Raw genomic sequence first — 27,505 nt, 5'->3', positions numbered from 1 at the left:
GAATTATTTTTATTTACTACATACTTTTAAGAGGACTTCCCATTCCTTTTTTAGAGTCTATTTAATCCCTAGAGTCTATTTAATCTCCTCCAAAGTTCTGGAGGAGAACATCCTCATGCCAGGAGTGCAAAAGAGTGGTGCCATTATGTGATCCTTCTCCTTATAAAAATAAAGCACTTGAGTCATGCTTGTGCTCCCATGATATATTGTGAGCATAGTATGGGAACACATTGAATAGAAACCTCACTATTTTCCTTTAAGTCAAGTTACATATTCCCACAATACTTTCTTTCCTCCAGATGCTCATCCTAGTGTTTAAAAGAAAAGAAAGCCTAATGTTCTCTTCTTTGATTTATTCTGTAACATTATACTCCTTTGTATAGGAGGAAATTCCACATATGCATTTTGCACGCTGGGCTTTCTTTAGAGTGGAATGGTGACTCATTCTTGTGTGGGACAATGACTTAGGTCCTGAGCTGAAAGGGGGAAAAGGGACACATGGTACTTAGCAGACTAAAACCTGGGAGACAGAACTTTAAATTTTTATTTTTGACTCTGTTAGTTATTTAATAAATAACCTTCTTCAAATCTCATCACTTTTCTGCACCTTTGTTTACCCAGGTATAAAATGAAGTGTTAAACATGTGGGGCCTTGAAGGATGCCATAAAACTTGCAGTGGTTAATGAATGTTGAGGAATTGCTTTGGGATCCTTGAGACTTGGTTCAGGAATCCCAAGGAAGCTGGAAGTGGGTTGAAATGTTGATGGCTAGAGGGAACTTTTTTAAAACTCCAGAGCATAGCTGAGGTGGGGCCAAACATTTGCAGTCCCTACACAGCCTCAGGGTCCTTGGGCTTTGTTTCAGGGCGGTGCTGCCCCAGAGGCTTGTCCCCAGCCCTGGGCTGGCTCAGGTAGTGCTGCTTTTTGAAGTGACACAGGGAATAATGAAGCAGAAAAATACAATTAATATACCTTCCTTATAGGGCTGTTTTCCAGCCAGATTGGTTCCCCTCAAGTTATGGGGACACGGATAAGAGGTGAGAATGAGATGGTGTCAGGGATGACCTGTGCTGGTGAGAGCCACTCTGCTGCTCCTGGTAAAACACAGCCATCCTCCTTAATTCCCCAAAGCTTTGTGACTTACCCAATCCAGAAACTGGACTGGGTCAAATGAAATGTCCTTGCATTTTTTGCTTGGCAGTATTTCAATCTAGATCCCATGCTTCACCAAGTGGCTTCATGAAGGCGCACACGCACACAGAAGGGAGTGAGTGATGAATGGGGGTCAACATCCAGGGGCAGGGAGAGGACACAGTGTTGTTTCTCATGGGCATAAGGACTGCACAGTTCTGGCGGTGTCAAGACTGAAAGCATGGCTCCTTGGTCCTGCCTTTGCTCCAGTTACTCACATGAAGAAGTAGAGAAACTCTGTGAGAGCTCCAATCTGCAGGTTGTCACTGTCCTCTGCTTCTGTGTTTCTCTCTGGATTTTGAATCACTAACATGCTTATGTTTCTAGACTGTCCAAAGACTTACACAGAATTAATTTTATAATATTCTTCCTTTGGAGAAGTAGAAATTACCAGTTTATTAGTTCAAAGCATCTGCTCTTTTGTTTTCTGACATTAAATCGTCCCTCTCTCCGTGTGATAAATACATTTGATGACATTCTGAATGTTCTTTTCTCCATTTTCCTGATTTATAACATCAATAAATTCCCAGTTAAGCTGATGATACAGTGGATGTATCCTGCCATCTACTTCTGTACAGTTACTACTACCCTTTTTCTGGGAACTCTGAATAACAAAGATGTCTGGTTCTCTCTGTTAAGTTAGGGAATGTGTTACCTAAATTCAAGAAGATAGAAAAGTTGATAATGCCTTGAATATGCACCATGCAAATTTATGTCAGATATTTTAAGCAGTTACCGAATTTCAGGAATAGTAATCTTGTCTTTCACATTTCAGTGGTGCAGAACTTTTAAGTAATTCATGGTTTTACCAGACTTCTCTGTTGGAATTTAAACCAATCAAGGACATCTCGTTTTGGCTCATAGTCTAGACCTGGCTGAAAAGAACTACCCAAGATAACTGGAAAACTTTTTGATAAACTAGAAACCGATGGCTGTCTACCACAGCTTCCTCTTTGGAAGTTGTCTGAGATTCAGTAGTCTGCCCAGAGTCATGTAAAAAGGATTCAGTGCTTTAGGTACCCATTTTTTCTCTTTCTTTTTCTTCCTATCCTCCTGAATAAGTTCAGGAAGAACATTCCATTTCATTGTAGTGAAGATTTGGGCCAGTAAGATACCTGTCCAGTGTCATTAAACAAGTGAACACATTTCTGCATGTCAAACTTTGCTTTGTTTCAAATGGAAACTACATTGGGGCAAATTCTGTAGTAAGATCTGGAGTCTGTGCTAAGGTCAGTGTGATTCCAGTGGCAGGATGCTCTGGAGTCAGTGAGGCCGGTGTCAGGACATCACTGGAATAAATGCTGACAGCATTTGTTGGCATCTGTTCCTGCAGGAGTGCTCTGGAGACCACCTGGAGAATGGCAGTGTGGAAACAGCCTTTTCCCTCTGTTCAGCTGCCTCTCTTGTGCCAGAGTCAGGCTATCTGCTCTGACTTTTTGGAAAAAAAATGGCAGCTGTAAAATGGCTGTCTCTGCCTTCTTTGTTGAAACCACATACACAGCAGGAATGTAAGGACACTTTGACCTTGTATTTTTTGCAGGCTCCTTTTTTCCTCCCACCAATATTTATTTATTTTAATCATGAAACCATCCTAAAATCTCCCCTCAAACCTGTCCTTTTGCTCTGGCCATTCCATCACTCACTGTGCCTCCATTTTAAAGTTTAATTCAGCCCTTGCTGATGTTAATAGATATTTTTTTGTGAGAGCAGTATATAGCCTGTAGAGTCTAAAGCTTTTGTCACACCATAGCCATGGAAGGTGGTGGCATTTTGCAAGATGTGCTTGACACACGGCCACCTGTGGAGAACACTGATTTGGTAGCAGTTAATACACCACTTGCATCCATTTTTCTTGGTTCTGTGTGGCAGCTCAAAGAGCAAAGGAATGAAAACCCAGGTGATTAGTGGTATTTTTGCTGACTATCTTCCTCTAAATCAAAGCAGATATTCCCCTTTCCTTCCTCGATTAGTGTTCCTACCGCTGTGTGCAGCACCTCCTCTATTCTAATTCACAGCTCATGAAAACGAGGTCTCAAGTGCATATGCACGGATTTCATTTTAACTACCCAGTGAAAAGTTTTAATTAGGTGTTTCATGTGGAAACATGAAACAGGGTTTGAAATTAGCAGTGACCTTGCACCCTTCCTCGAATACATTTTCTGATACCGTGTAGCAGGCAGTTCCCAGCTCTTTTTGTCACTGCCTGGAACGTGAGCATCCGAGCGGGGAAGGCTCTGACGTGTGGGAGCGGCAGCACTTGCTGGTTGCAGGAAAAAGTACTTTAGCCTCTTTTGATGACTGTGAAAATAATAGGATGACCTAACTCAGGAAAAGCATGAATAGTGGCTGGTAATTCCTTTAACAGCTTGCTGAAGATCAAATCTGAGATGGATTTCCAGGCTCGGAACAAGGGTAAGCCCTGAACAGGGGGTGACGCTGAGCTACACAGCCCTGTTTGATCAAGGGAAGGGCTTGCAGCTCACATGCCTTTGTTGGCTGCTGTGCATCAGCTCTGTCCCCTGCCAGCCTGGCTGATGCTGCTTTCTTACTTGGAGTGGCTGGACTGAGAGCACCATCCCTCATTTCATATCCATTTTCCCTCGGAGGTGAGGGGAGTACACCTGTGTGTGGTATCAGGAGCAGCATTCCTATTTAGTCTGGTGCTGGGAGGAACAAAGACAAGTTTTGCACTTTTTGGCAGAGTAGGAAGGCAAGCACAGAATGCAAATGTGCATCACCCTTTTGGTTTGGTAGCAATATCACAATGTCTCTCCTGTTTTTAGAGGTGATAATATTTGTTCAATGAATACAGCACCAGTTTAAGCCTTTTTACAAAATACTTCTATATTGCAAGTAGGGGATTATTCACCACAGAAATGTTTAAAACACATCTGTGGATACAAATGCAACCGTTAAATCTATTTACTCTTCGTAATATATGCTGTTTGGCCATATTTAGCAAGTTAATAGAGACTGAATGTGGTCAGGGTCAGAGAAGACACTAATCAGAGCTGACTGAAGTGGCCACAATTTCAGTTCTCATACACAAAGCCTGGTTGTTCAGGCTTTCAGCTAAAAACCACATACATTCAGGCCTGGGCTTCCTTGTGTGAATGGCAAGTAGCTGGGAATGTACTGACACTCTGGCTTTGTTTCCTCAGGTGAGAAACCTGAAGCTTTTCAGTGGAATACACACATTAATTCAGTCTATGTAAATAATCTCAGTCTCTACACAGTACCTGTACTGAGCTAATAATTGGACCATATTGATTTCTTTTTGGATTCTTGGATTTTGATAAACTTATGAAAAACAAGCATGAAGTATGGGGTCTTTCTCAGGATTTCACCAAGTATGTGGCAGAATTCTTCTCCACCAAGAAATTTGCAGTGTTTATGGTCCCCCAGTTCTCCTCCTGTAGAGACACCTGCCTATGTGTGCATGTGCTGTATATATTTATTCATTAAGCAAATTGCATACCGTGCTAAAAAAAAAGACAATCTCTAACAAAGACTACTTATGGAACCCCTTTTCACACTGTAGAATGAACTAGTCATTTAAACACACAGTTTCAGTTGTTAACATAAAGAAGATGCTTTCTCCTGGTGACCCATCTGTTCTGACAGTCCTTTCCTTCTCTTCCTCTTTTCAGATTACATCGGGTTTTTGTCTAGCAGATTCTGAAAAGTTTCAACCTCTTTTTCAGTTCTTTAGATTAAAACCTAGTCTTGGTCATCAGTAGGGGTGTTTGAGTAGTTAGGGCACACTGGGTGGCTGAGTGATACTATAGATAGGTTGAAGCAGATCCCCTGAACCACCTGAGACTTGCTTGTGGTGGCAGATTTTTAATGCGGGACATCAAATCAGGTACTTTCTTAAAAATGGTCCCTATAAATTCTTTTCTTTTCAGTGCATGAGCTATAGTTTCAATTTCTAAGCATGTGCCTAAAAATGTGCCTCTCTTACTTCGTTTTAGACTCTTCCTTGTGGGAATGTATGCAGGAACTGGGGGAGCATGTTCCAATTTTCCAGCAGAGCTGTGGGTACGTGTGCTGGTTTGTGTGGGATCTGCAGAGCTGCTCTGCTCTTGCACTGGGTGCCCGTATGCTCCCTGTAACTCGTCTGTTCTCACTCTCCCACCCCCAGCTGTCACACAGACACACACATATGTGTATGTGCAGCTATGACTGTCTCTTCCCTGGAGCAAAACTTAGTTTTTTACTCAGTTGGCAGAATGGCTTCAGTTTCACCGCACCACTGTCCTTTGCAGCTGCTGTAGCAATGCTCTCCACTTCTGTCTAATATTTTTATTGGTTAATCAATTGACACATACTGTTTTCATTGCAGTGACATGTAAATAGTAAATATTTGCATTAGGCAATAGCTATACAGTAAATCATGCAATAACTGTTGTTTTAAAATGCTATTAGTTTTTAATCTGTGTGATGTTTAATATGTATTAAGGATGCCCTAAGAATAAAAGAAGTAAAACAAATAGCAATTTACTCATTTAAGTATGGTAGAAATTCATGTCTTACCTGCTGTAAGAAGAAACAAAAATTCAGCATTCCAGCAGAAGTATCAAAAAACTGTAAAAATTGCTTGACCATTTTCTTGTCAAAATTAGCTCTAAAATCATAGGCATTTGCAATCTTCCTTGTAATTCATTAATGCTGCAGTTTCCGGTGTTCCAGTGCTCTCGTGTGTGGAAAGGATCTGCGTCAAATAGTTGGATGCCCAGCCTGCTTGAAAAAAATCCTATTGATTAAGGTCTAATAATACATCCCATCCAGAGATTCTTCATTTGGGCAATTTTGTGAATGCAGCAGACCATGCAATACCAATATGTCCTTCACCACCTTTGCTTTTGTAAGAAATAATTTGTTCCAATTTTTTGCTTTTTTTTTTTCCATGCACAGGTTAAGTGCTTGCTACAGCAAAACTTCTTCACTTTCCTACCTTAGACAATATATTTAATGAACTTTATCTGCATTGCCCTGTTAAGGGCAAGGAGCTAGGAACTACCTCTAAATAGACTAGAGCTTTTATGGAAATGAAAGCACCAAAGAGTTGCTTCATCATGGGAAATCACTGCCAAATGTCGTGTGAGCTCTTGCCCTCCTGGCAGACACAATGTAGAGAAACATTTTCATTTTTAGCATCTTGACATTTAACTTTTTGATTTCTAATGCTTTACCACCTTTTAGCATATGAATATTTTCCATTAAAATGTGTTGTTATGAATTTGCTTATATTGAAATAACAGTTGATATAATTTGGAGATATAGATAATTAGAAACTTAGATCATGCTGTACAGAAGCACTCTAATAAGATAAATGAAAACCTGCATTTTATTTTTAGCACAGTATAATATTTAATAAGCTAAAGCTTAAAATCTGATGAATTGGCAATGATTTTGTGATTTGATATTCAGAAAGAATGTGTCCTGAATATCAAATGAGTGAAAGTTACTGTGGAATATCATTGCTGCATTTTTTACTTTGACCTTGAGAACTGGGTTGGTTGAGTGTTTTTACACTGCTAACCTTGAAACACAGTAATTGGAAAAACAGTGCTGAAGGTTAGCAGTGCTTTTTCTTGAGTTATCATAGGGGAATGGTTTGAAGTTTATGGGGGTGGAGAGAAATTGTCTTCAAGACCTTCAAATAGCCTTAAAGTTTTGGTGATGACAGCACTTTAACTTATTGTTATCCTAAAAACGTCCTTCTGTGCCAGTGAAGCCTTACATAGCTACAAGGAAAAGTAACTGCAGAAAGGGGTTTCAGTAATGTCAGGAGGCCATGCCCAGGAAGCTGCTAACAAATCTTTTCTGAAGCGGCAGAAATATAGCCTCCTGCACTGGGGATGTGAGCCCTCACAAAATATTCTTGGTGCATCCTTGTTTTGTAGGTCAGGTGAGTAGCTGTGTGTAGAGATCATACTTCCCATGTCAAGTAAATGCTCATGAGCCCGAGTCTCATCCCCCTCTTTGCTGGCTGCTAGCAGGCAGCCAATGCACCAGTACAGATGAAGGGTAGGTGAAGAGAGATGCTTTGCACAGGGAGGGTTTTGTCTGGAATAAAGAGAGGCATAAGCAGAAACAACAGGCTTATGTTTTCATTTTTTTCTTTACTGAATGGATAGTTACACTGTAAACTGCACATTCATTACTTACACTGGAAAAAAAATTTTGACATATTTCAGGAGCATTATATAGCGATCACTTGTATTTTAAGGGAGCAGAAGAAAGTGTAAGCAACTTCTGCTTAGGGTCATCTGAAAATATAATTAATTTTATTAAAAATTTAACAGAAACCTAGTGTTTTAGTTAGGATTTTAGACTTTGTCTTTCCCCTACCCCCCTGCCCCCCACTGTGGTCTCTGTGTTTCTGATTTCCCCCAATGCATGTGTTAAAATTCAAGGCATCTATAAGGCACATGTCCTCCTGACCTAGTGCTGTAGTTATGATGATGCATAAAATAAATCATTGCAATTATGGAGGCAGTCTCAAGCACTTAGTAACTCATGCAATTGCTTCTTGAAACATGACTGCACTGAAGAAAGGATCATTAGTTATTTCCCTGGAGTACTTGGATATTGTAAACCTCTCCACAGGGTTCTATTAGGGAGTTAAGACCTGGTCATCTGTCCATACATCTCATTTTATGTTTCTGTTACTCAAATGCTCTGTGATAGATGGTGAATTCCAGACTGTGTGTCTTCTTCACCCTCAGCATCTCCTTATCTATCAAGGTTCAGGTCAAATAGTAAATGACCAACCATGTGGTAAGGAAGAACCCAAAAATGACAAAGTAAACAGGTTTAAGAAGTAATTTCTGGAAGGACTTATGAGAGAAGGTAGATTTATGAGATTTATGACATAAAAATAATTTCCTGAGCAGGCATAAAGAAGTTGGTGAGATGAGATCTCACCTTATACATGAAAAGGATGTAGCTGTAGAAAACTATATAAACTGTTTGAAGCTATGATGGTCAGGAAGGAATCAAAGCTGGAAATGGGGGAAGGGAAGCCTATCAGAGATATGTGAGAGTTTTAGTATTCCTTGGGTGGCATAATAGGTGTTGGCAGTGTCTAAGTAGTCTGTAGTATGCAGTCTGAGAGTAATGGGATGTGATGAGAGAAGAAGAATGGGATCAGAAGATCCCATTGTCAGCAGAAAATTGCAGCCTGCGGTGAAGCCTTTATTGGCTGAAGAAATCACTGTGCATACAGTATGATATCAGAAGCTGATAAGTGGCATCATGGAGTGTCCCTCTCTCCCTAATGGTAACACCAGCTTGCTCAGGAGGAGATACTTCAAGGAAGGAGAAGGGAGTGACCCAAGGGAGACTGTTTGGGAACCTGGTGTCAATGCTGCTCCTCATGGTGAATTTAGCTGAAGAGAGAAGGAGCCTTATGTAGGCATGATAGTGGCTGAAGAAGAGCTAGAGAAGGGCAGCAGGGAAGTACAGTGAAAGCCCAGTGGCTGATGGATGGGCTGAGACTTTGTGGGTGGGTCTGTCAGTAGAGCAGCATGGTTTGAGGGGTTGTTCTGAAGAGAGCTGTCCCTTACCACGTGGAGAAAGGAAGGCTATGTCAGGCAGAGCTGGTATGTTAGCTGCTGATAATATCAGAGCCCAGTAAAACATGCAGCAGCCTGGCTAAGGGTAGATCAGATGTCCTCGTTTTGGAGGCGGCAACATCCCTCAGAAGGGTGGAGCAGATGGCTGGAGGCAGCAACAGCTCCAGCTCCAGCATGATGTGCTGCTGCATGTCTGGCAGCCTCCATGCTGGCAGCAAGGCTTTTCCTTCCAGGGCTGCTGTGAATGGTCTTCTGGTGCAGGGGCTACAACACCAGTTTGAGGTACCCTGTCATTGTAAGGTTTCGTGGTCTTGACTGAGGTAAATCCCAGCAAAACATTCAATATTTGATCCTCTTTTCCCAGTATTTCTTCCTATTCTAATGATAGAGCTGGTTAAATCTCCCCACACAAAAATAACATTGGATTACTTCTGCCAACTTTTTGCAGAAGAGACAGTAAATCTGGACTGTGCCACAGTTCTGCATGTGTTCCTCCTCAGAGGAACCATTCCCTGCGGAGGAGGTCACACAAGGAGGCAGATGAGTGTTTACTCGAGATGCCTTGCATCTCATTGCAGATACAATGTGATTTACTAGTTGCCATGGTAACAGTGCTTTTTTCATTCCATAACTTGAATAAATGTTGAGGTTGCCCTTGGTATAACTAACTTAGCTCCCTTCTAAAGCTGGGCACGATTGTATTATCTAAGGAAAGCAGAGAGGAGACTCCCTACTGAAATAAATTTAGAGCATGTAGGCATGCAACAAGCAGGTACATGATTCCATCAGGCACAAAATAAGGAATAAATTAATACATGATTATCTAAAATTATAAAATATAAAGAAATATAAAATGTTGCTTCATAATGTGGTGTCATACATTTTTCTTAATTTGTGTTGTTTGTGACACTTTGGTTTTCTTCAATACATGAAAACTTATTAAATAATTTTATGGCCATTTCTTTATATAGGTATGCAAAAAAGCACTTTTCTTCTTTTTCCTTGTTGTAATCCTGCAATAAAATTCCTTTATTTCTTGGGTGCTATAACCTCCAGTTCTGAATTAATTATTGCTGACAAGAGTTGATTGTTAACCTGCTCTTTCCCACCTCCCTTATTCTTTCATGTTTTCCTTTTGTTAATTGTGGACAACAGATATTATACCAAAACAAATGGATCCTTTAATTTGCTCCCGTGCATGTAACATTAGAAAAAAGCATTCTAGATAGAAGCAGCCTGATTTTTCTCATTTCTATAGTTACTATTGGCATCAGTGAATATTTTATCCTGCATAATAAATGCAGAATCACATCTCCTGCTATTAGGTGGAAGGAGTGAGTTTTATTTTTCATTCTAACTCCTTTTTCTTTTCTTTTTTTTTTTTTTTTGGCAGCTTTATTGCATGCTCTACACATTTCTGTCTACTTAGGATCTGTTATCAAGTCTGTGAGCGATTAGTGGCTTATCTATGTTTGAATGATTTAGATTCATGAATTAATTAACAAGAAAAGAACCATTAGAAAGCATTAGTGAAAAGGCTGGTGATTTCAGGCTATTTTGGAGAGAATTAGAACTGTCATCCAAACCCAAGGAAATTGTAGCCATTGTGATTCATGCTTTCCTCAAAAGAAATCACTGTATTATGTCTAACTTAGTTGAAAAAAACCACCTAACCACAGGATATAAATTCTATTTTGTGAAGACTGCTATTGGTCTAGCAGTTAAATAAATTGTTTTGATTTTAAACATTAGCTTTGGATTGGTTTTTTTTTCCCTACTCCTTTACTCAGTGCTTTTTCACACTTGCAGTTAAATGTCAGTACATTTGAGAGAGTTTGAGTCGGGAGTTCTTGAGAATGAGTTTGAGCTTTATATAGTATTCTCAGTTTTAGAGAACCTTTTTCTTAAGCCTTTTATGAGGTCACATCCAGCTCCTGACCTTTGCTGAGTACTCTTTTTAGAAAAATTATCTGCATCCTTCCTTGAGAACAACACTTCAACAAGGAGATATATGCCTTACAGTGACAAATGTAATAAGCAGCAATAGGCAAGTTTTAACCTTCCTAGTTTGCAATTGTGGCTTATAATGGGAAAAGTATACAAATTTTATTTTATTTTATTTTTATTGGAATGATGGCATTGGCAGCCTTGAGAAGTATCATAGATATAAATCAAGAGACAAAGTTTTCTCTCAGAGACAGTAAGGGGGTAAGCAAATTTTTAAAAATAATATTTTGCTACACACCTAGTATGAATTGGAGTGAAAGACAAAGAAAGGCATCATCAGTCTTGTCTGCTTGACTTAGAAGTTGTATGTGTTCAGAACTGGTAATTAGAGCAATATAAGGCTGACAGTGTCATATATTTGCTGCCATCTCTCTTCCATTCCTTCAGAAGACCTTATTTATCACTGCTTCCATTATAAGGGTTGTAAGGCCTTTGTACACATGTCCTTACCAAGGTGAATATTATTCTACATTAATAAATTAAATCTATTAACATTAGTCAGCTGTGTTCTGTGGGTTCTCATTCTTAAGTGAAAGCTGTATGGGGGCTGCCAGAGAAGTCAAATTCCAGCCCTGTTAGACGTTAATCAAGTTGTTATCTATTTCCTCTCATATGCCAGTAATTTCTAGAACTTCACCCATCTGATGTTAGGATTATTCTGTCAAGTATAATTTCTGTACATCTACACATTTATATACATATATCTACATTTTTCTTTCCCTAAACCATATGGTAATAGTAGTATGTGTCATCAGTCCTAGGGTATCCAGGTTAAATCTGCAGTCCTCCTTGAAGCCTTGGCACTCCTCCTCCCTTCCTGGCTGAAACATAAGTCCTTCAGTTTTTATATAATTTCCTTCATGCTCTTCACTGCAGCTAAGGCTTGAACCACTGCCACTAACATCACTGAAGATACTGTTCCAGTGTCTTCCAGAGAGCTGGGGGATTGAACTGTTTCATCTACATACTCCTATTCTATTCTATTCTATTCTATTCTATTCTATTCTATTCTATTCTATTCTATTCTATTCTATTCTATTCTATTCTATTCATTATCTGCAAAAGGAGATACTTGCATCTGGTCCTTGAGTTTTTGTCCTGAAGGAAACTTTACATTTTGGGGAAGTAAGCAGTTATGATGTGGGTGAAAATAAGACAGCTGCAAAACTCTCTTAAGGCAGAAATACAAAATGAATTTTCCTGACACTTGCCGTGGGACCTGGACCTCCAGGCCTGTTGAGCTCTTGTGTGGCAGGGGATGCAGAAGCCCTGCCAGCCTGGGGTGGGCAGTATATTCAGGCAGTGGGGGAAGCCTGGCTGGCTACTTTCTCTTCAAACTGACATGCTCTGGCACAGTTTCAGTTGTACTGAATTCATATTTTTTCAGTGAAAAGAAAAAGTTCCATTGGGAAATTTCCAACCAGCTCCATACCCCACCACATTAATTGCAAGGCCACTGGAGGGTATTGTTGGCATCTGCCCTTTTTGTTCCAGTCATGCTAATTTTCCCTGGTGTGGTGCAGGTTTTTCTACAAATACAGAAGCTCTAAGCCTCCAATTCTTCTGTATACTGACATTTTTTCAAGTACATGCTGTCCTGCCAGCTGTGAGAGAATGAGATTATATTAATACCATCATCCCATCTTCTGTCTTGCTTCACTCCCTTCCCCTTTCTTTTTTCCCCTCTATTTTTGTACAGTTGCAGAGAAAAGGTCTCCTCAGTTGTCCTTGCCAAGGTGGTAGCTCTCTGTCAGGCTGTCAGATTTACCCACTAATAGCTATGAAGAGTCTGCTCCAAGGAAAAACTGAAATGCATAACCTTCAGTTGCTGTGAGAAGACATTTCTCATTAACCAGCAAAAAGTTGTGGAGTGTTGAGGTTATGATAGCATTACTTTGGTGGTTGTGACACCAGTAATGATTTTCTTCATATTATGTTAGAAAGTGTGCCCTTTTTCCCGTGTTAGAGGTTCCTTCCTTTCATTAAAGCCCAATCCTTAAAGTGTTCTCACCTTAAATATATTTAGAGGAAATTGGGGGCCAGTCAGGGGTACAAACAATTTGGTCTCTGTTAGCACACTTCTTGCATATCCAAACAGTGTATCTGCAACTGTACTGCAGCTCAGCACCACTGAAGTGTGCCACAGGGAAGTGTACACCAGGATAACTGTGTACTCTCTTGCGGTTGAACTTCATCTTAAAGCTCTTTTCCAACAAAAACATTTCTATGATTCTATGAAAGGCTTCATGAGGTTCCTCTTTTTTCACTTTTTTTGCCTTTCTTTAACTGCACAAACTTTTTTGCATATTTTCAGGTGGCCTGCACAATGAACCCCCCCACCCTCCTTGTAGTTGGACCACTGCTTGGGAACATCATGCAACTGAGTTTTTGGGGTTTTTTCCCTTAGGACCTGACTGCAGCCCTTCAGCTCACATAAGGACTCACATTTAGCACTGCCCTATTCCCCTGAGCAGTTCCTTTCTTCTTAGTAATAGAGAAAGCAGAAATAATCCTACTCTCAGCAGTTTTGGGATTACAGGCAAAAATTGTGTTCCTTGATGTATGACTGTGTAGGGATATTAATCTTTTCCCTGATGCCTGTTGTCTGTCATCTCTTGTCTTACCAGCACTGTCCTTTTGACCCCTCTACAAGGATAACTTGTTATTAACGTTGCCTTTGCTGCCGATGCTCAGTATGCAGATGACAGCACAACAGTTTTTCTAAAAGGGCTTGTTCTGTGCATTATCACACACAGTATTCACAACTGGCTTCAGCAACAAAGGATTTTTATTATTTTTTTTCCCCTGTGTTGTGGCTTGTGCCCATTTTATCATCATTTGTGTAGCTGATAAATTCAGAGGGGGTTGTGCTAAGCTGAATGTTGTTGTTGTGCATCTGTCAGGCTGATAGCTCAGTGTGAGACCACTAGGAAGTTTTGGTACAATGCCTGGGTGCTTTTTCCTGAAGGGAGGTTGTGATTGAAAATTTAGAGTGTTTTACAGACTGGTCAGAAGTCACTGAGAGCCAAAACAAAATCACTGTGTGAGACATTTTAATGTCATTAGTCGATTTCTACCAGTATACCGTGATTAGCCCACATTTATTAAAGGATTTAACAACTGCAGGGGAAAACAAAAATATTAGAGTACAGAGAAGTGGGGAAAAGATCATGATATCACAAAAAATAATAAAATGCAGTATGTAAATCCTGTGAGCTGTATTTTGTAGTGAAATGAAATAGCACAGCCTTAAGTAACTTTTTTTTTATGCTTAAGAATTGCCATATGACAAACTTCTGTTGATGGTCCTGCAGTCCATTAAGGTAATTTTTCCCTTGATATTTGGAAAAAGCAGTGATCTTGCAAATTCAAAACAAGCAGTCCCATTGAAAATGTTTCATGTTTTGATATTTTAAATTGAGGTAGTAACTATTTTTTTTAATTTTCATCTTTCTGAAATAAAGAGAGGGTAACCACTGCAGAAAAAATACTGGTCTCCTCCTTACATAGGGTTGAGCTGTACTGGTGACTTTGAAAGCTTTTCTCCCTTGGTAGTTGAAAGTGAATCAAACATCTCAATGCAGATTTTGATCTCTCTTGAAACTCTGTGAAATGCAGTAACATATTCTGAGAAGGATTATCCACAGAGATCAGAGATATTGTCATCTACCCTCATGTTAATTGTGATCTGTTCACTTCCATTTTTTTCTCAAATGAAGGGGAATAGCCTGTGAAGAATAGAGTAATTTTTGTACATGTTTGTACTTTGGTGACTTTAGACCTAATTTTTCAGTTTCCACAATAACAGGTTCCAGGGAGAAACACAGGGAAGTGTAAGAAGGTGATCATCCTTAGTCTTGATAGAAGTTGTATGAAAGTGTATCTTAGATCTGTTAACAGAATGTGTTTTGTTGTCTTTCTTTTTTTTCCTTTCCCTTTCTTTTATGCTTGCAATATAAATGTGCCTATATTTTATAGCCAGGACTCACCTCATTGTCTATTATTAGCACTAGCAAATGTCTCACGTTGTAAGACTTAATTTTCCATTGCTTCTAGGAGTTGTTGCATATTTTCTGTTTATTCTGAAAGGTGTCTGCCTCAGCCTATGTAATTCTATATGAAAAATGCAGTCAGCATTGTTCAGAAGCAGCTAAGAGTGAAGTTAGGGGTAAATCCTGTTTTGCTATATTAAAAAAAAATTGGCAGCAGTTTTCTGAAAAGCTCTTATGCCCTTATTATTCTGAGGTGGGATCTGAAATTCCTTTGTGGTTTTTTTGCCATCTTCATAAATATTTGCCCAAATATGACCTGAGTTAGAGGCCAAAAAATGCAGTTTGTACAAGCTCTGTGAAGAGTTTCTAGAGCTCTGGAGGTTAATATTTGAAGGCTCTGAAAGCTCCAAGCATGCTTCAGCCTGAGCTCTGAACGGTTTTTTCTGTACAGCTGCAGCTCCTGGCTGTTACAACCAGAATGTGCTTGTAGGATGCAATGAGCCAGGATGGAGATTTAACTCTGTCACTTTTGGTGTGTCCAACCTCAGTGGGCAAGTTTGGGGACCTCAGTGCCACACTGCAAAGGCCTTTTGTCTTAGCTTGGACTGAGTCTCCAAGTTAAGTCTCAACATATGCTGAACAAGTAAGAGTTGTAGGGATGAAGCAGGACAGAGTGAAAAAACCCAGTGTTTTATTCAAAGGAACTACATTAGATAATACAAAGATTACCTGTCAATGTTTCTCAGTTTTTTGACTTGACTTTTCTGTCTTTTTCGTGTTCTTGTAATTCTTCTTTTGCATGGATAGTATATACCAGAGATATTATAATACCCAAGCAAAGACATCTTCCCAGCAAAACAATCAGTCTTTGGAAATGAGGATCTTGTTACTTCGTGACTTTTGTCAGGCTCTGTCACCAGTTTGAGAACTTTCCCTGCATGGGCAGTCAAAGTTTCTCTACACTTGTTCTTCTGACCCCACTTCCTGGCTCTGCTCTTGTGTTTCACACTGCTTGGATATGTTCCTGTGTGCAGAGGGAAGCTCCTTAATTTCATTGAGGGGAGCAGTCTCCTCTTCAAAACACAAACAGCCCTGGGAATCCTCTGTGTTCGCCTTTTCCCGTACCTCTCAAGGGCATGACCTGGCACCAGCATCAAAAGACATAGAGGCAGACGTGATTGACATTATCTGATTGTGTTGAGTCAGTTTTACCAAATTATGCTAGGAAAACAAAATGTTCCTGCCCTCCATAACTTCTAGAAGAGGCAATTTCTTTATCATTTAATGTGATTCTTGAGCAGATAATCTGTGTAAAGTTTGCTGTGTTGCATGTTGCCCAAGGAAGATTCACCTTGCCTTTGCTTAGTTGTTTGGCAGCAGGAAAATCTGCCTGTGCACTGATTTTCCATGCTCCATTAAGTTTATAGATGCCTTATAGGTTATCTCTTAGTTCCTTCATGACTTTTTACCCACTGAAACCAGCAGTGTGTGAATCTGTCTGGCTATGGTATTGGCTGGGGTAGCTGGGGGTCTGACTCCTTTTTAACAAGAGCAGGTGAAGAGATGTTGGACAAAAGTTCTGTCATTGGGAAGTGCATAGTTTGCATTGCTGGTTAGGGATGTGCCAGCATAACAGGCACCTCAGTAACGGGTAACATAGATACAGAAATTAATCTTTGCACAGTTGTCCTGTCCTGGAGAAATTATGTGAACATGGATTTTCTTTTCAGTGAAGCAGGCTTCTGAATATACTGTTGCAGGGCATAATGGTTTTTTTCTCTTAGAAAGCTGGTGGAAAGCAGAGCAGTTTGTAAATGCTATTTCTAGCAGTGGAGGTTTCTCACAGGAAGAAAGGAGTCAGTGCATTCTGGGTGTTGGATTCTTTTTTAATTAATTAAAAGGCCAAACTCAGGAATGCAAAGAACATAGAAATATCCCTGATACCAAAGTTATCAGCTGCTTTGGCCAGAAATTGAGTTTTTCCCTGCCAATTGCAAACAATCCAGAAACCTAATGGCTTCCATAAGGAAGCCAGCCCACTGTGGCTGTTTTCAACAATGCCATCCATAGGTTCCTTCTGCTTCCTTCTTCCTCTGTGCTAATTCAGGGGGTCATATTCCTGCTCATGCAAAGTGTAACTCACAAGTTGAGGCCCGCTAAGCAATGACTTCCAGCTGTTTCATTCCTGTAAGCATATAAATATTTATACCACCCTAGGGTTCCTTTCATGCTGAAAATAAAGGTAGCACTTGTCTGCTGTTAAAATATATTACCCAGGAGATAAATGGCTTACCTCAGTATTAGGAAGATGGATGAGAGGAGTGGAAAATTGGCTATAATATTGGTTGGAAGATCCACTGAGTCCAGAGAACCTTGCTGTTTACTTGAAACTCCTGCTGGGAACTGACATCAAGGTTGATAGTGCTGTGTTTAGCTATCAAGAGATGATTAATTAAAAGCTGTAATAAATGTGAAATATAGTGGCTGACAGATGCAGAGCCAGCTAAATTTCCTTGTGATGGGTAATGTGCACCGTGGATTGATTATAACTTCCTAACAGGATGTGAATGGTGTTTTTGAAGGTACAGATGAGACAGGGAGAGTGCACATAAGGCCACATGTAAAGTGAGATGGGAGTGTACCTCTGTGGCATTTTGGTGCTCTACCCCTTTCTGTCCCACCTCAAATCCAAATGCATTCTGATGGAGGCTGCTGGGAGTAATTTCCTACCCACTACCTGGAGCAAAGTAAATATCAGATAGGCAGTGTGGGGGGCTCAAATCCAGCTGCCAGTGCAGCATCACCCAAGTGAACTGGGATGCTGTGGTGGCCTCTCTGCCCCAATCCATAAAACGAGAGCTGGTGATGCTGTGCCTCTGTTGCCCTGCATGGCCGGCACAGCCTGCAAGGGCTGTGTGAAGGTCTGGCAAAATGCTAGAAGACTTCCTTGTTAATTGGAGGCGTGATGAGAACGTCTCCTGAGTCAGTCTGCTGGCTCTCAGGGACTCGGCCAGGGCGCTGCCTTGCCCTTCAGTACACGCTGCTGTCACTTGGGGGCCCCTTGCATCCTCCTCACCTGTCACTGGCTGTAGACGGAGCACGCTGAGAGCAGCTCGGTTTTCTTCCAGCAAGAATTATTTCACAGACCATTCCAGGTTCTGGTAAATGAAGCGTGCCTTGATGTCATTTCAGAGTAATATCTGTATTGAAATCGGAACTTGTGACAATACGTAGGACTTGCCTATGTGCTTTGCTTTGTTCAGGTTAATTGTTGTGGCTTGTTGTATGATTAAAGGGCCTGACTGAACACAAAAATATGTCATGTATAAGTGGAGGTTTAATGAAATAGTAATTCTTCCCTAAAATGAGATTGTGTTTGATATAAGATAGCAAAATAAAGAAATTCTCTATTCTTCTCCTTTTTTCGGGGAAATATTTATTATAGGTAATGAAAATCCAACTTGAACCCAATTGGCCTTAGTTTTGCCCAATTTTTGATAAAATAGATTGATTTTTCTCTTCCTAGAAATTGCTGAAATTGGCAAGAACAAGAGGAAGAGCCTTATGAAAATCTTACCATTGGGGCACTTTATGCTGTAAATTTGCAAACACCTACACCACAGGTTTTTTGAAAATATCTCTGCCTAGTCAGATGCTGAAGGGGAAACACTGTCTTCCACACCAACCATTGTTAATGTCCTTACAGTATGAAAGAGCTTTCACCCTCTCAGTGCTCCCTGTTGACTTGCTGCCAGCTGCTCATGTATGTAATGTATATGGGTGTGCTTAAAATCCATTCCCATCTATGAGGAAATAGATGGCTTGTACAAATACAGCACCATACATCACATACATTCTCCATATGTGCTGCAGTTTGGAATGTCAGTGAGCACAGGGAAATGAGGATCGGGGCTATTTTAGAGGATGGAAATGCCAGAGAAGAGACAGAGAAATGGAGCGATTTGTTTGTTTGGATAAATCTCCCTTTTGCTGAATTGCTTTAATGCTGTGCCTGATCTTCCTCTCCTTCTCTTTTGCTGCTGCTTTCATTGCAGTTTTTCAAATATGTAGGCAACAAAAAACCACGGCCAGTGAAATGGAAGATTACAGTTATGCATCAGTATTCCTGTAACGTGGCTGCTCAATAATGTCTCCTGGGAGTGTTACAATGAATATCTGACATTAATTGGCTCAGTACCTGTATGTCTGACCTTGCAGAAATTTAATAGATCAATTCTACATGTTCTTTACTGATAAAGAAAACTTCTTCAGGGCAGGGGCTGCATCTTTGGGCGCACCTGTACCAGAGTGACAACAAGAAGTATCAGTCCAATTCACTGGGTCTCAGAACAAAAAATTAAATAACAGAAAGAGGAATCATAAAGTGGTTTCTCTCCCTTGTTTTGCCAGGGTAGCTCTGTTCCTTAACATTTTTTAACCCATTTGAAGTCTGTTAACTGCTGGATACTGTACGCTTCATGCACAAATGCTGTTTTCTCTTCTTTGAGTACCAACATGTATAGCCTTCATACGTGTGTTTGACATACTGAACAATATAACTAAACCAGGTCAGAATTAGAGGAACAGCACCTACTGGGATGTACTTGCATTGAAACAGCTGCCTCTTTTGTGTCGCTCACTCTGCGGTGCCTGAGCGTGCCAGGAGGATCTGGCAGGGGGCTGCGCGCCGCTCTCCGGCAGCCGCCGCGTTTCAAAGCGCCCTGCTCAGTCAGCAGCCAGCGCTCAGCTCCCGCTCTGCTCCGTCAGCTGCCTCCGGCTGCGCCGGGCATGAGGGCTGCGTGTGCACTAATGGATCATGGTTCACCTCCCGCCCGTTTCAGGGAGCGCGCAGGGAGAAAGTCGCTGTACAAACCGCAGCTTAGCCAAAATCCACGCACACGGCAGTCACTGGGCTGAACTTTCCGTGGGGGTGTTTGTTTCCCAAGTGAAAAAGTTGTTGAAAAGAAGGGAGAGCCGTACGCCGAGTATTTTAGGGGATGCTCAGAGGTACACGACATGCCTGCCCCACTGTTTGTATTGCCTTTACTGAAGTACGGCAGAGAAGGTTTACAGAAGGTGTATTCTGCCTCTCTATTACTGGCACGCTCGGGAGCACCTGCCGCTTTCAGACTATTGTTACCTGTCCCCTGCTTTGTTCGACTGTCTGGGAATTAAACAAACCATCACCTTGGGGACACGGAAACCCGCATATTCAAAGCACCACTCCCACCTCCTTCTATGAATTAAAATCCAACACACGGAGCCAGTGCCTCTCACAAAGGGAGCCCGGGGTGCAAAGAGCCCCCTCCCCAGCTTAAGCCCCCGGGCGGCGGGATGGCAGCCCCAGCCCCGACCCCGGCGGGCACTGACCGCGCTCTCTCTGTCCCTCTCTCTCCCCCTGCCTCTGAAGGTGGACGATGGAGGCGGCGGCGAGCGGGCGCGGGAGGCGGCCGGCGCGGCGCTGGTGCTGCGGAAGGTGTGGTCACGCAGCCCGGCCCCCGAGCGGCGCGGGAGGTAAGGCTTCCGCGGCTCCGGGCGTGCGGGGCTGGGCCGGCCGGGCCGGGCTCGGCGGCGGCGGCGGCGGGCGGGGCGGCGGCCCGCGGCCCCGGCAGGGCGATGGCCCCCGCGGGGGGAGCTTAGGGTCCGGCGGCGGCGCGCAGGGAGCGGGGCGCCATGGGCAGCGGCAGGGTGCGGGTGCCCGAGGCGCTGGCGGGCCGCGGCGGGGAGCGGCCGCTGCCCACCTTCGACGTGCCTTACTTCAAGTACATCGACGAGGAGGACGAGGAGGATGAGTGGAGCAGCCGCTCGCAGTCCTCCACCGAGGATGACTCCGGGGACTCTCTGCTTTCCGACAGATACGTGGTGGTGTCGGGGACGCCGGAGAAGATTTTGGAGCATCTCCTCAGCGACCTGCACCTGGAAGCCGCCCAGGACAAAGAGACGGGTAAGGAGCGAGCCTGGCGGAGGGGCGGCGGCGGCCGGGGATGGGGGAGAGGTGCCGGTCCCAGTGCCGGCAGAGCGGCGCGGGGATCGCTCCCGGGCACCCCTGGCCGAAAGCCGCTGGCAGCTGGGGTGCAGCCGGGCGATGCGGGAGGAAACCCCGGGCGGTGGCGGAGCGGCGCCGGCCCCGGGGCAGGAGCGCCGGCGGCAGCGGAGCCGCTCGGCAGCAACTTGAACCGGTTTACCTTCGGCTGCGGCTGCCGCCGGGGCAGCGCAGGCTGCGGCGGGCTTTGTACAGCACCGTGTCCCTACAGGCAGGGCTGCCATCCCTCGTAGCCTGCAGCTGCTCCTGTATCCATCCGGATGCTTGCAGTGCACCTCACCTCCCTGCCAGCTATCTGTTTTGCCACCACCCCGGTACTTTGGCACGTCTGTTTCATTAAAACAGCTTATAAATTTCCTCATAGCCCGGGGCACACCGTATCGCCCAGTGCTCTGCTTGTTTGTCTTCAACCAGAGATATTTCATTCCAGCCTAGAGCAATTTTATCTGAGTCGGGCTACTTGACATGCATGCAGTTTAATTTCCAGCTGTATCTCTTGGATATATGCACAGCTTGCTGTCACCAAGAGCTCGTGGAGTAGTTTATCAGAAGTGTCTGTAACCTGCAATTCATAGATGCTTTTAATGGAAGCGGCAAGGCTGGTGAGACTTTTGGAGGTCCTGAATACTGAAGAGGAGGGTAGGTGGCTGCCAATGGCACTATGTATTTGGTCATCCCCAACAGGGTTAAAATGCATACTCCTGATGCCTGTATATATCTTTCTCTACAAATGAGATTACTGGAATAAACACACGTTAATCCTTTTAAATGTCTGAAAATATAAATAACATCCGTGATTCCCAAAGGAATGTTTCAGAACAAGTCATTAGTTTAATGTGGGACAATAGGCATATTCCTAGTGCTAATGTGTCCGTGCCCCAAAGAAACACATAGAGTGTCTGCCAGTGATATTATTACAATGTTTCGAGTGCTGCTTTTGTCTGCCTAGACATTAATATTTAGTGCAGAGAGGCTGTGGTTGTTTTCCTTCCACAGATGCACAGGCTAGTTATGGGTGTAATTTACTTGAACCAGCTCATTGGCAGTGTAGTGAGGATCCTTCCTTGGCCTTTTAAGGTCAAATATTGGAATAGAATAAGTTTTCTCATTAATGTTTATCACACAAAGATTGGGCAACAACAGCTGCCAGTCTTTATAGTCTGCTTCACCTTATTGTATAAACTCACAATCTTGCTGGAAAACAATGATACTTTCAATAGTGATATGCATTATATTTTGGTGTTTGTAAAAGCAAAGCACTCCTTATGTAAAACGTTAGATGCTGTATACATCCACCCATGTACTATCTTTTTTTTTATCTCTTTACTCTCTCTCCCTCACATCCCTGAGAGGCTGTTCCTAAGCCTGGTCTTTTTGTTGTACAGAGGGGCTGGTAAACTGTCCTCAAAGCAAATGTTAAACCATTACTTACTTGGTTGTTAGCAGATGGTAAAGTATTTAAGGGTTGATTAGCTTCCCCTCACCTCTGCCTTATCCTAGCTCCTTTGGAAAGAAACAATTAAGCTCTGCCCTGTAGCCAGGGTTAACTGGATCCCAGGGGCAGAACAAAATAGCTGTGCCTTTGGTTTTTTGCCATCACAAAGATGTGTGCTAAACTTGCCCAGCAGCCCTACACTCTCTCGAGGATAGTTCCTCAGATACTATTTTCTTCTGACTTTATCAATGTGGTAACACAGAACTTCATCAAAATGTAAGACTTCAGGAGTTTTGTTTCCCAGCGATTTATGAGGGGGATGCCCCGTAATGGTTTTACCAGCTTCTTATGCAGACTCCGTGGCCTTAGGCATGAGGAAGTATGGGATGTTGTTTGTGCATATGTACAGCTTTGTGTGTGTACCTGAAGGCATCCTTCTGCCCTTTGGGTACTTGGATTTGCTGGGTTTTGTATTTTTTTCTAGTGCCAATCTGGCCCATCTCAGAGCCCCGCAGGCTTGTGTTTTAGCAGGCATAGCTTCACAGAACATAAAAGGACAATGTTGTACCCAGCTGCTGCTCCTGCTGTCTGGCTGCCAGTTCCAGGATGACTTCCGTGGCCTTTTGCTTTCCCTGCAGCCCCCAATGCAGTTTCCTTATTTGTGTCTGTAAAGAACAAGAGAAAGGGCTGTTCTTACATTCGAAGGTGCACAGGGGGCTGTTGTTCTGTTTGACCCTTTGCACTGCTTCCCAAGGAGGGATGCTCTGCATGTTTTCCTTCCCACCCTTTGGATACCAAATCATAACTGCAGCCCTCTGTGGTTGTTAACAGAAAAATCCACTGTCCTGGGGCTGGTGTGGTCATGGAACACTGCCTTTTCCAAACACTGCCTTTTCCAAAGACTGACATGGCTGAACGGTGCGCCATGGATTGCTCCCAGCCAGCTTCCATTTTCTAGCCCAAGTCAGCAGACACTGCTTGCACCTGAGAGCCTAAAGCAAGTTTTGGGGCTGGTCTGGAAAAAATTTTACTGGTGTCCAGCCCAGTCTCCGGGGCTTCCTTCAGCTGCTGCTCAGCATGCAGCAAGACACCTTAAGCACTCAGCTTAATAAACAGGTGGGGACCCAACCTGAAGAGTTATCCCAGTGTCTGTGCCACAACAGAGCACTGTTATAGCAGCTGAGGACACCTGAAGAGGACACTGCAGTCTGCAAAGCTAGATTAGTCTATTGCTCTGGTGACTTCCATCGGCAAGATGTCTGGAAAGCCTGAGCTTTGCAAGACTCTTTAGGCTTAGCTTACTTAGTAATTGTTTCATGACTGAGGGATTTTTGAGGTGACTGTGTCCAGGAGTGTATGCAAGTTCTTGGAATATCTTTAATTTGGGCTTGCCAGCCGTCCATCTCAAAGGGAGGAAGTTTTCATCTCACTGGGGTACTAAAACCAAAGTACCAACCCCCAAGACGACTGTTCTTCTTTCCTGCTGTGGGATGGATCGAAATTTTAAATTTCTGTAACAAACAAATTTTCTGAGTCATCTCTATGGTGGTTGGAATCACTGGGAAATGTCTGCTGAGTGTGCATTTTAGAGTGCAATTTGAGGTTTTAAGAACTGAATAGAGAGATACACTTGAAATATGCCAGTATCTAGGTAGAAAATGCAAAACTCCTGGGCTAATCCTCATCAAGGGTGGGGATTTGAACAAGTAATCTTCAAGAGGCCAAATCTTACCATCTTAGAATCCCTAATCCCTCCCCATTGACTACACCATTTATTTAGAATCATTGTTCTTTTATGTAAAATCTTTATTTCTTGGATGTTAGCAGTATTTCCTTCTCTAGATATTATCCTGATGTCATTTTTGGAGTTTCCTGTAGCTGGTCTCTGTTTAAACATACTGTTTTGCTTTGTGGTGGCTATGTTCAACATCTGGCATCCTCTGGAATGATGTAATGATCATCACATCCAGTGCTGCTGCTCCAGGCCTGCCTGGATCTCTCAGACCATTTCCTTCAGTCCATTGGGTCACCTCTCTCGGGCAGCTTAAGCAGAACATTGCTGAAGTAGAGTATAATCTCCCCCACTGCATCTGCTGACACCACCATGTCTTTTACCTCCCTACTACAGGATTCATTTCAGGGAATGAACAGAGAAGAAATTAGTTTGTGGAGGTCTTTGAGAGCAAGAGGCAGAGGGAAAGTGTGATCTGGAGAAAGGAAATAAATGTGGGATGGTACGACTGGCACAACATGGTGGTGTTGGTATTAACTGATGTGTCTTTGTAGTGGACTGGGTGAGGGGGATTGTGACAAGGGGGACGCTTGACAGTTTTGTTAGGCTATTGCAGATGTCGGGATGGCAAATTTTTCAGGGCCTGGAGAAAGATTAAAGGGACAGAAAAAGAGGACAAATCCTCATTATATAGCTAATGGAGAGGCAGAAAAGTGTAAGTATGGTCTGGATTTCTTTGGGGTAGGAAAAGGATGGAGTAATGACCTTTGTATCTTGCTATATCACCTGATCTGGGACTGTGCAGGATCCTTGGATTAGTGGGAACTTTTCCCTGTGATACAGAAGCAATTTTACCTTTAGGATTTTAACGCACCACCTTGGAGGGGCCTTCAGATTATGTCTATTTGTCCTAGAAGTCTTGTGTAGTCAGAGTTACTTTTGTTTAACACATTCTGTTTCTGCACTGCACCAATGGCACTGCTGTGCTGTTGGGCAGTGGCACCCTCTGTGGTGTATGTGACCTTGGAGGAGAATCTATCCTGCATGAACTGACTGTAGTCAGCTGCTAAATGAAGTTGTGCAAAAGGGACACAGCTCTGCCTTTTCTAGATTGTCTTTTGCTTAGTATTCCAAAAAGAAAAGGTCTGGTTGCTTTTTGATAATTTTTTTCTTAGCTATGAAGGATTTATTAGGGTTTTTTTTGCTCAGTGTGCTTTTCACTGATGATTAAAAGGTGTTGAAAAATGTACTCCTGTGACTGCCACTCAGTCAATGTAAGTGTATCTGATGCATGTGGACTGATGTCAACAAGAATAAACACTTGCCCGACACTTCGTGATCCTACCTTCCAGGTTTTAGGATGGAGAGAGTAAATGCCTGCTAACCCTTCCTCTTAACAGTCCTTCATAATGAAATGTTGTCACTCATAATTTTAAGGGATTCTGTAAACTCTTCCCTGAAGTTTTAGAAAGATTTGGTAAAATAAATGCGCACAATGCATATTACTGCCATGCTTGTAGGAGGGGAATAAGATTTTAGCTGAGCACATCAATATAAAAATAACAGAAAAGATAAAAAATACTAATATATGTCAGTGTTCAATATGAGAGAACCTGGGGAGGCTCTTGCATAGGACCATTGCTTTATGCTGTGTGAGTCTAAGCTATCTCTAAATTAGACTGTCAGTAGAAGTAGGTTTAGAATAAATCAATAAAATGAATAGTAACAAATCACCAGGATCAGATGTTACTCCCTGCAGACTTCTAAAGGAACTCTGATATGAAATTGCTGAACTCCTAACAGTGGTGTGTAATCTATCATATAAAGCAGCTTGAGTGGCAGAGGAAGGTGGAAAATGTGATACCAATTAAAAGAAATGGTTCTATTTGGGGAACATCTAAGTAATAAGGTTGTCATTTTATCAATACATTATTCTAGCATAAACTGTTGCTGGAGTTGAAAGAAGCAGCTCAGCCTTTCCCAGCCACTCTTGCCACTGGTGCCTCTGTGCTTCTGCATATGCAATGTGATTCTGTAGCAGACCCAAAGCTGGTCCTAGTTGACCCTAACCTAGGAAATATTAAATTCTTAGTTTTAAGATCCTCTTGATCTGTCAGTGACACAAAATTTGCTCCCCTGACACAGGGAGAGGGTGGCAGGGAGTGAGAGGTGTGCAGGTGAGGACAGCAGGAGAGCAGGACTGGTGTCTTTAGCAGCTGGACTTGATTGCAGGAGTGTGATTAGATGCAAAATTTCAGCATGAAGTTATGAATTTGTGCTGGGAAATGGGGTGTCAGTACAGTAGATGCAGAAGAACGAAATGCATACAGAAACTTACTGAGAAGCAGGAAATATGGGGATTATTTTTTGCAGACCTCTCAGATCTTGTGTAACCTGTAGGGCTGTTAAATGTTTGAAAGAGCATCAGGATATATATGATCTGGTGTGCCTGTATCGTGTTCATATTTTCAAAATGTTTTTGATAAAGTCCCTTGCCAAAAATCCTGAAAGAAATTTAAAGATCATTTTGATCAGGAAGGAGATGCTTTCCAGGACTGATAATTACTTAAGAGAGAAGATGAAAGGTAGGAGTAAATTGTCTGTGTTTAAAGTGGAGGGAATTCTCCATTGAAGATTGGGTGCTGCTGAGTGGGGGATGAAATCTGAGGTAACAGTATGTGCTCCTATTATTAAATGGTTGATAAATAAAGCCATCGTTTCAGCTTTGGTGGCCATGCAAGATGTTCTTGTACACCCTTTTATCCTCTCATCTGTCTGCCTGTTTGAGTTCTTGTGCTATATCAGGAAGCCGATCCAACTCAAAATTAGTCTCCTGAAAGTAGTAAGAATGGGGCAGAGTAGAACTGGGAAAATAAGTTGGGAGCAGGCCCCTCAAACCAGCCCTATGGCTGCTGAAAGATGAAAGGAATAAAATCTCTGACTGCAGGATAAAATTGCAGATGGAATCCAAGTTTGAAAAACGCAAAGTAATGTGTTTTTCTACCATGAAGAAGAGGAAATTCTCATTATCCATATTCAGCAGGGTGCTGACTTGACTATTATCATGTAGAAAATAGGTCTGTGGAGGTAGTGTGGATAGTTCTTGGCAATTTTTGATCAGCTCTGGTCAAAAAGGCAAGTGGTATTTAGGCTAATTAGGAAAAAAAGCCAAGCAAGAGCTGTAGTTATACCACTGTATAACTGTGAAATATGGAATGTATAATATGATTCCTTCTCCCTCAGCTCAGGTTTAAAATGAAGTAAAGGGCAGCAAGGGTGATTAGAATTATAGATTACATACATCTAAGAAAAAATAGTCTGGGTCTGGTCATTGTAGGAAGGCAACTTTTGGTAAAAGAGATTTATGGTGATCTACAAGACTATTTATTGTGTGGGGAAGGTGAGACGTAAAGATTGTTCATTGTTTCTCATAATGAGGCAAGTGTTTTGTAACACTGTGAATTTGGTTTATAACTAATAAAGAGAAGTGTTTTTCTGGTATAATGCACAGCTAAACTGTGG

General features: G+C 42.3%; 1 protein-coding gene across 2 annotated transcripts in view; it reads left to right on the top strand.

Annotated features, from left to right (window-relative positions):
• The window catches only part of RAPGEF5 (Rap guanine nucleotide exchange factor 5), a 159,782-nt gene that overhangs the window by 76,533 nt on the left and 55,744 nt on the right, over nt 1-27,505 (top strand). For both annotated transcript variants that reach the window (XM_074537290.1, XM_074537297.1), the window contains exons 10-11: nt 20,184-20,287; nt 20,629-20,717. In XM_074537290.1, the coding sequence (XP_074393391.1) occupies nt 20,184-20,287; nt 20,629-20,717 (193 nt within the window). The remainder of the gene's footprint in view (nt 1-20,183; nt 20,288-20,628; nt 20,718-27,505) is intronic.

Source organism: Zonotrichia albicollis, chromosome 1, assembly GCF_047830755.1.
Source record: "Zonotrichia albicollis isolate bZonAlb1 chromosome 1, bZonAlb1.hap1, whole genome shotgun sequence".
Lineage (NCBI taxonomy): Eukaryota > Metazoa > Chordata > Aves > Passeriformes > Passerellidae > Zonotrichia > Zonotrichia albicollis.
This window is presented reverse-complemented; position numbering and strand designations above follow the sequence as displayed.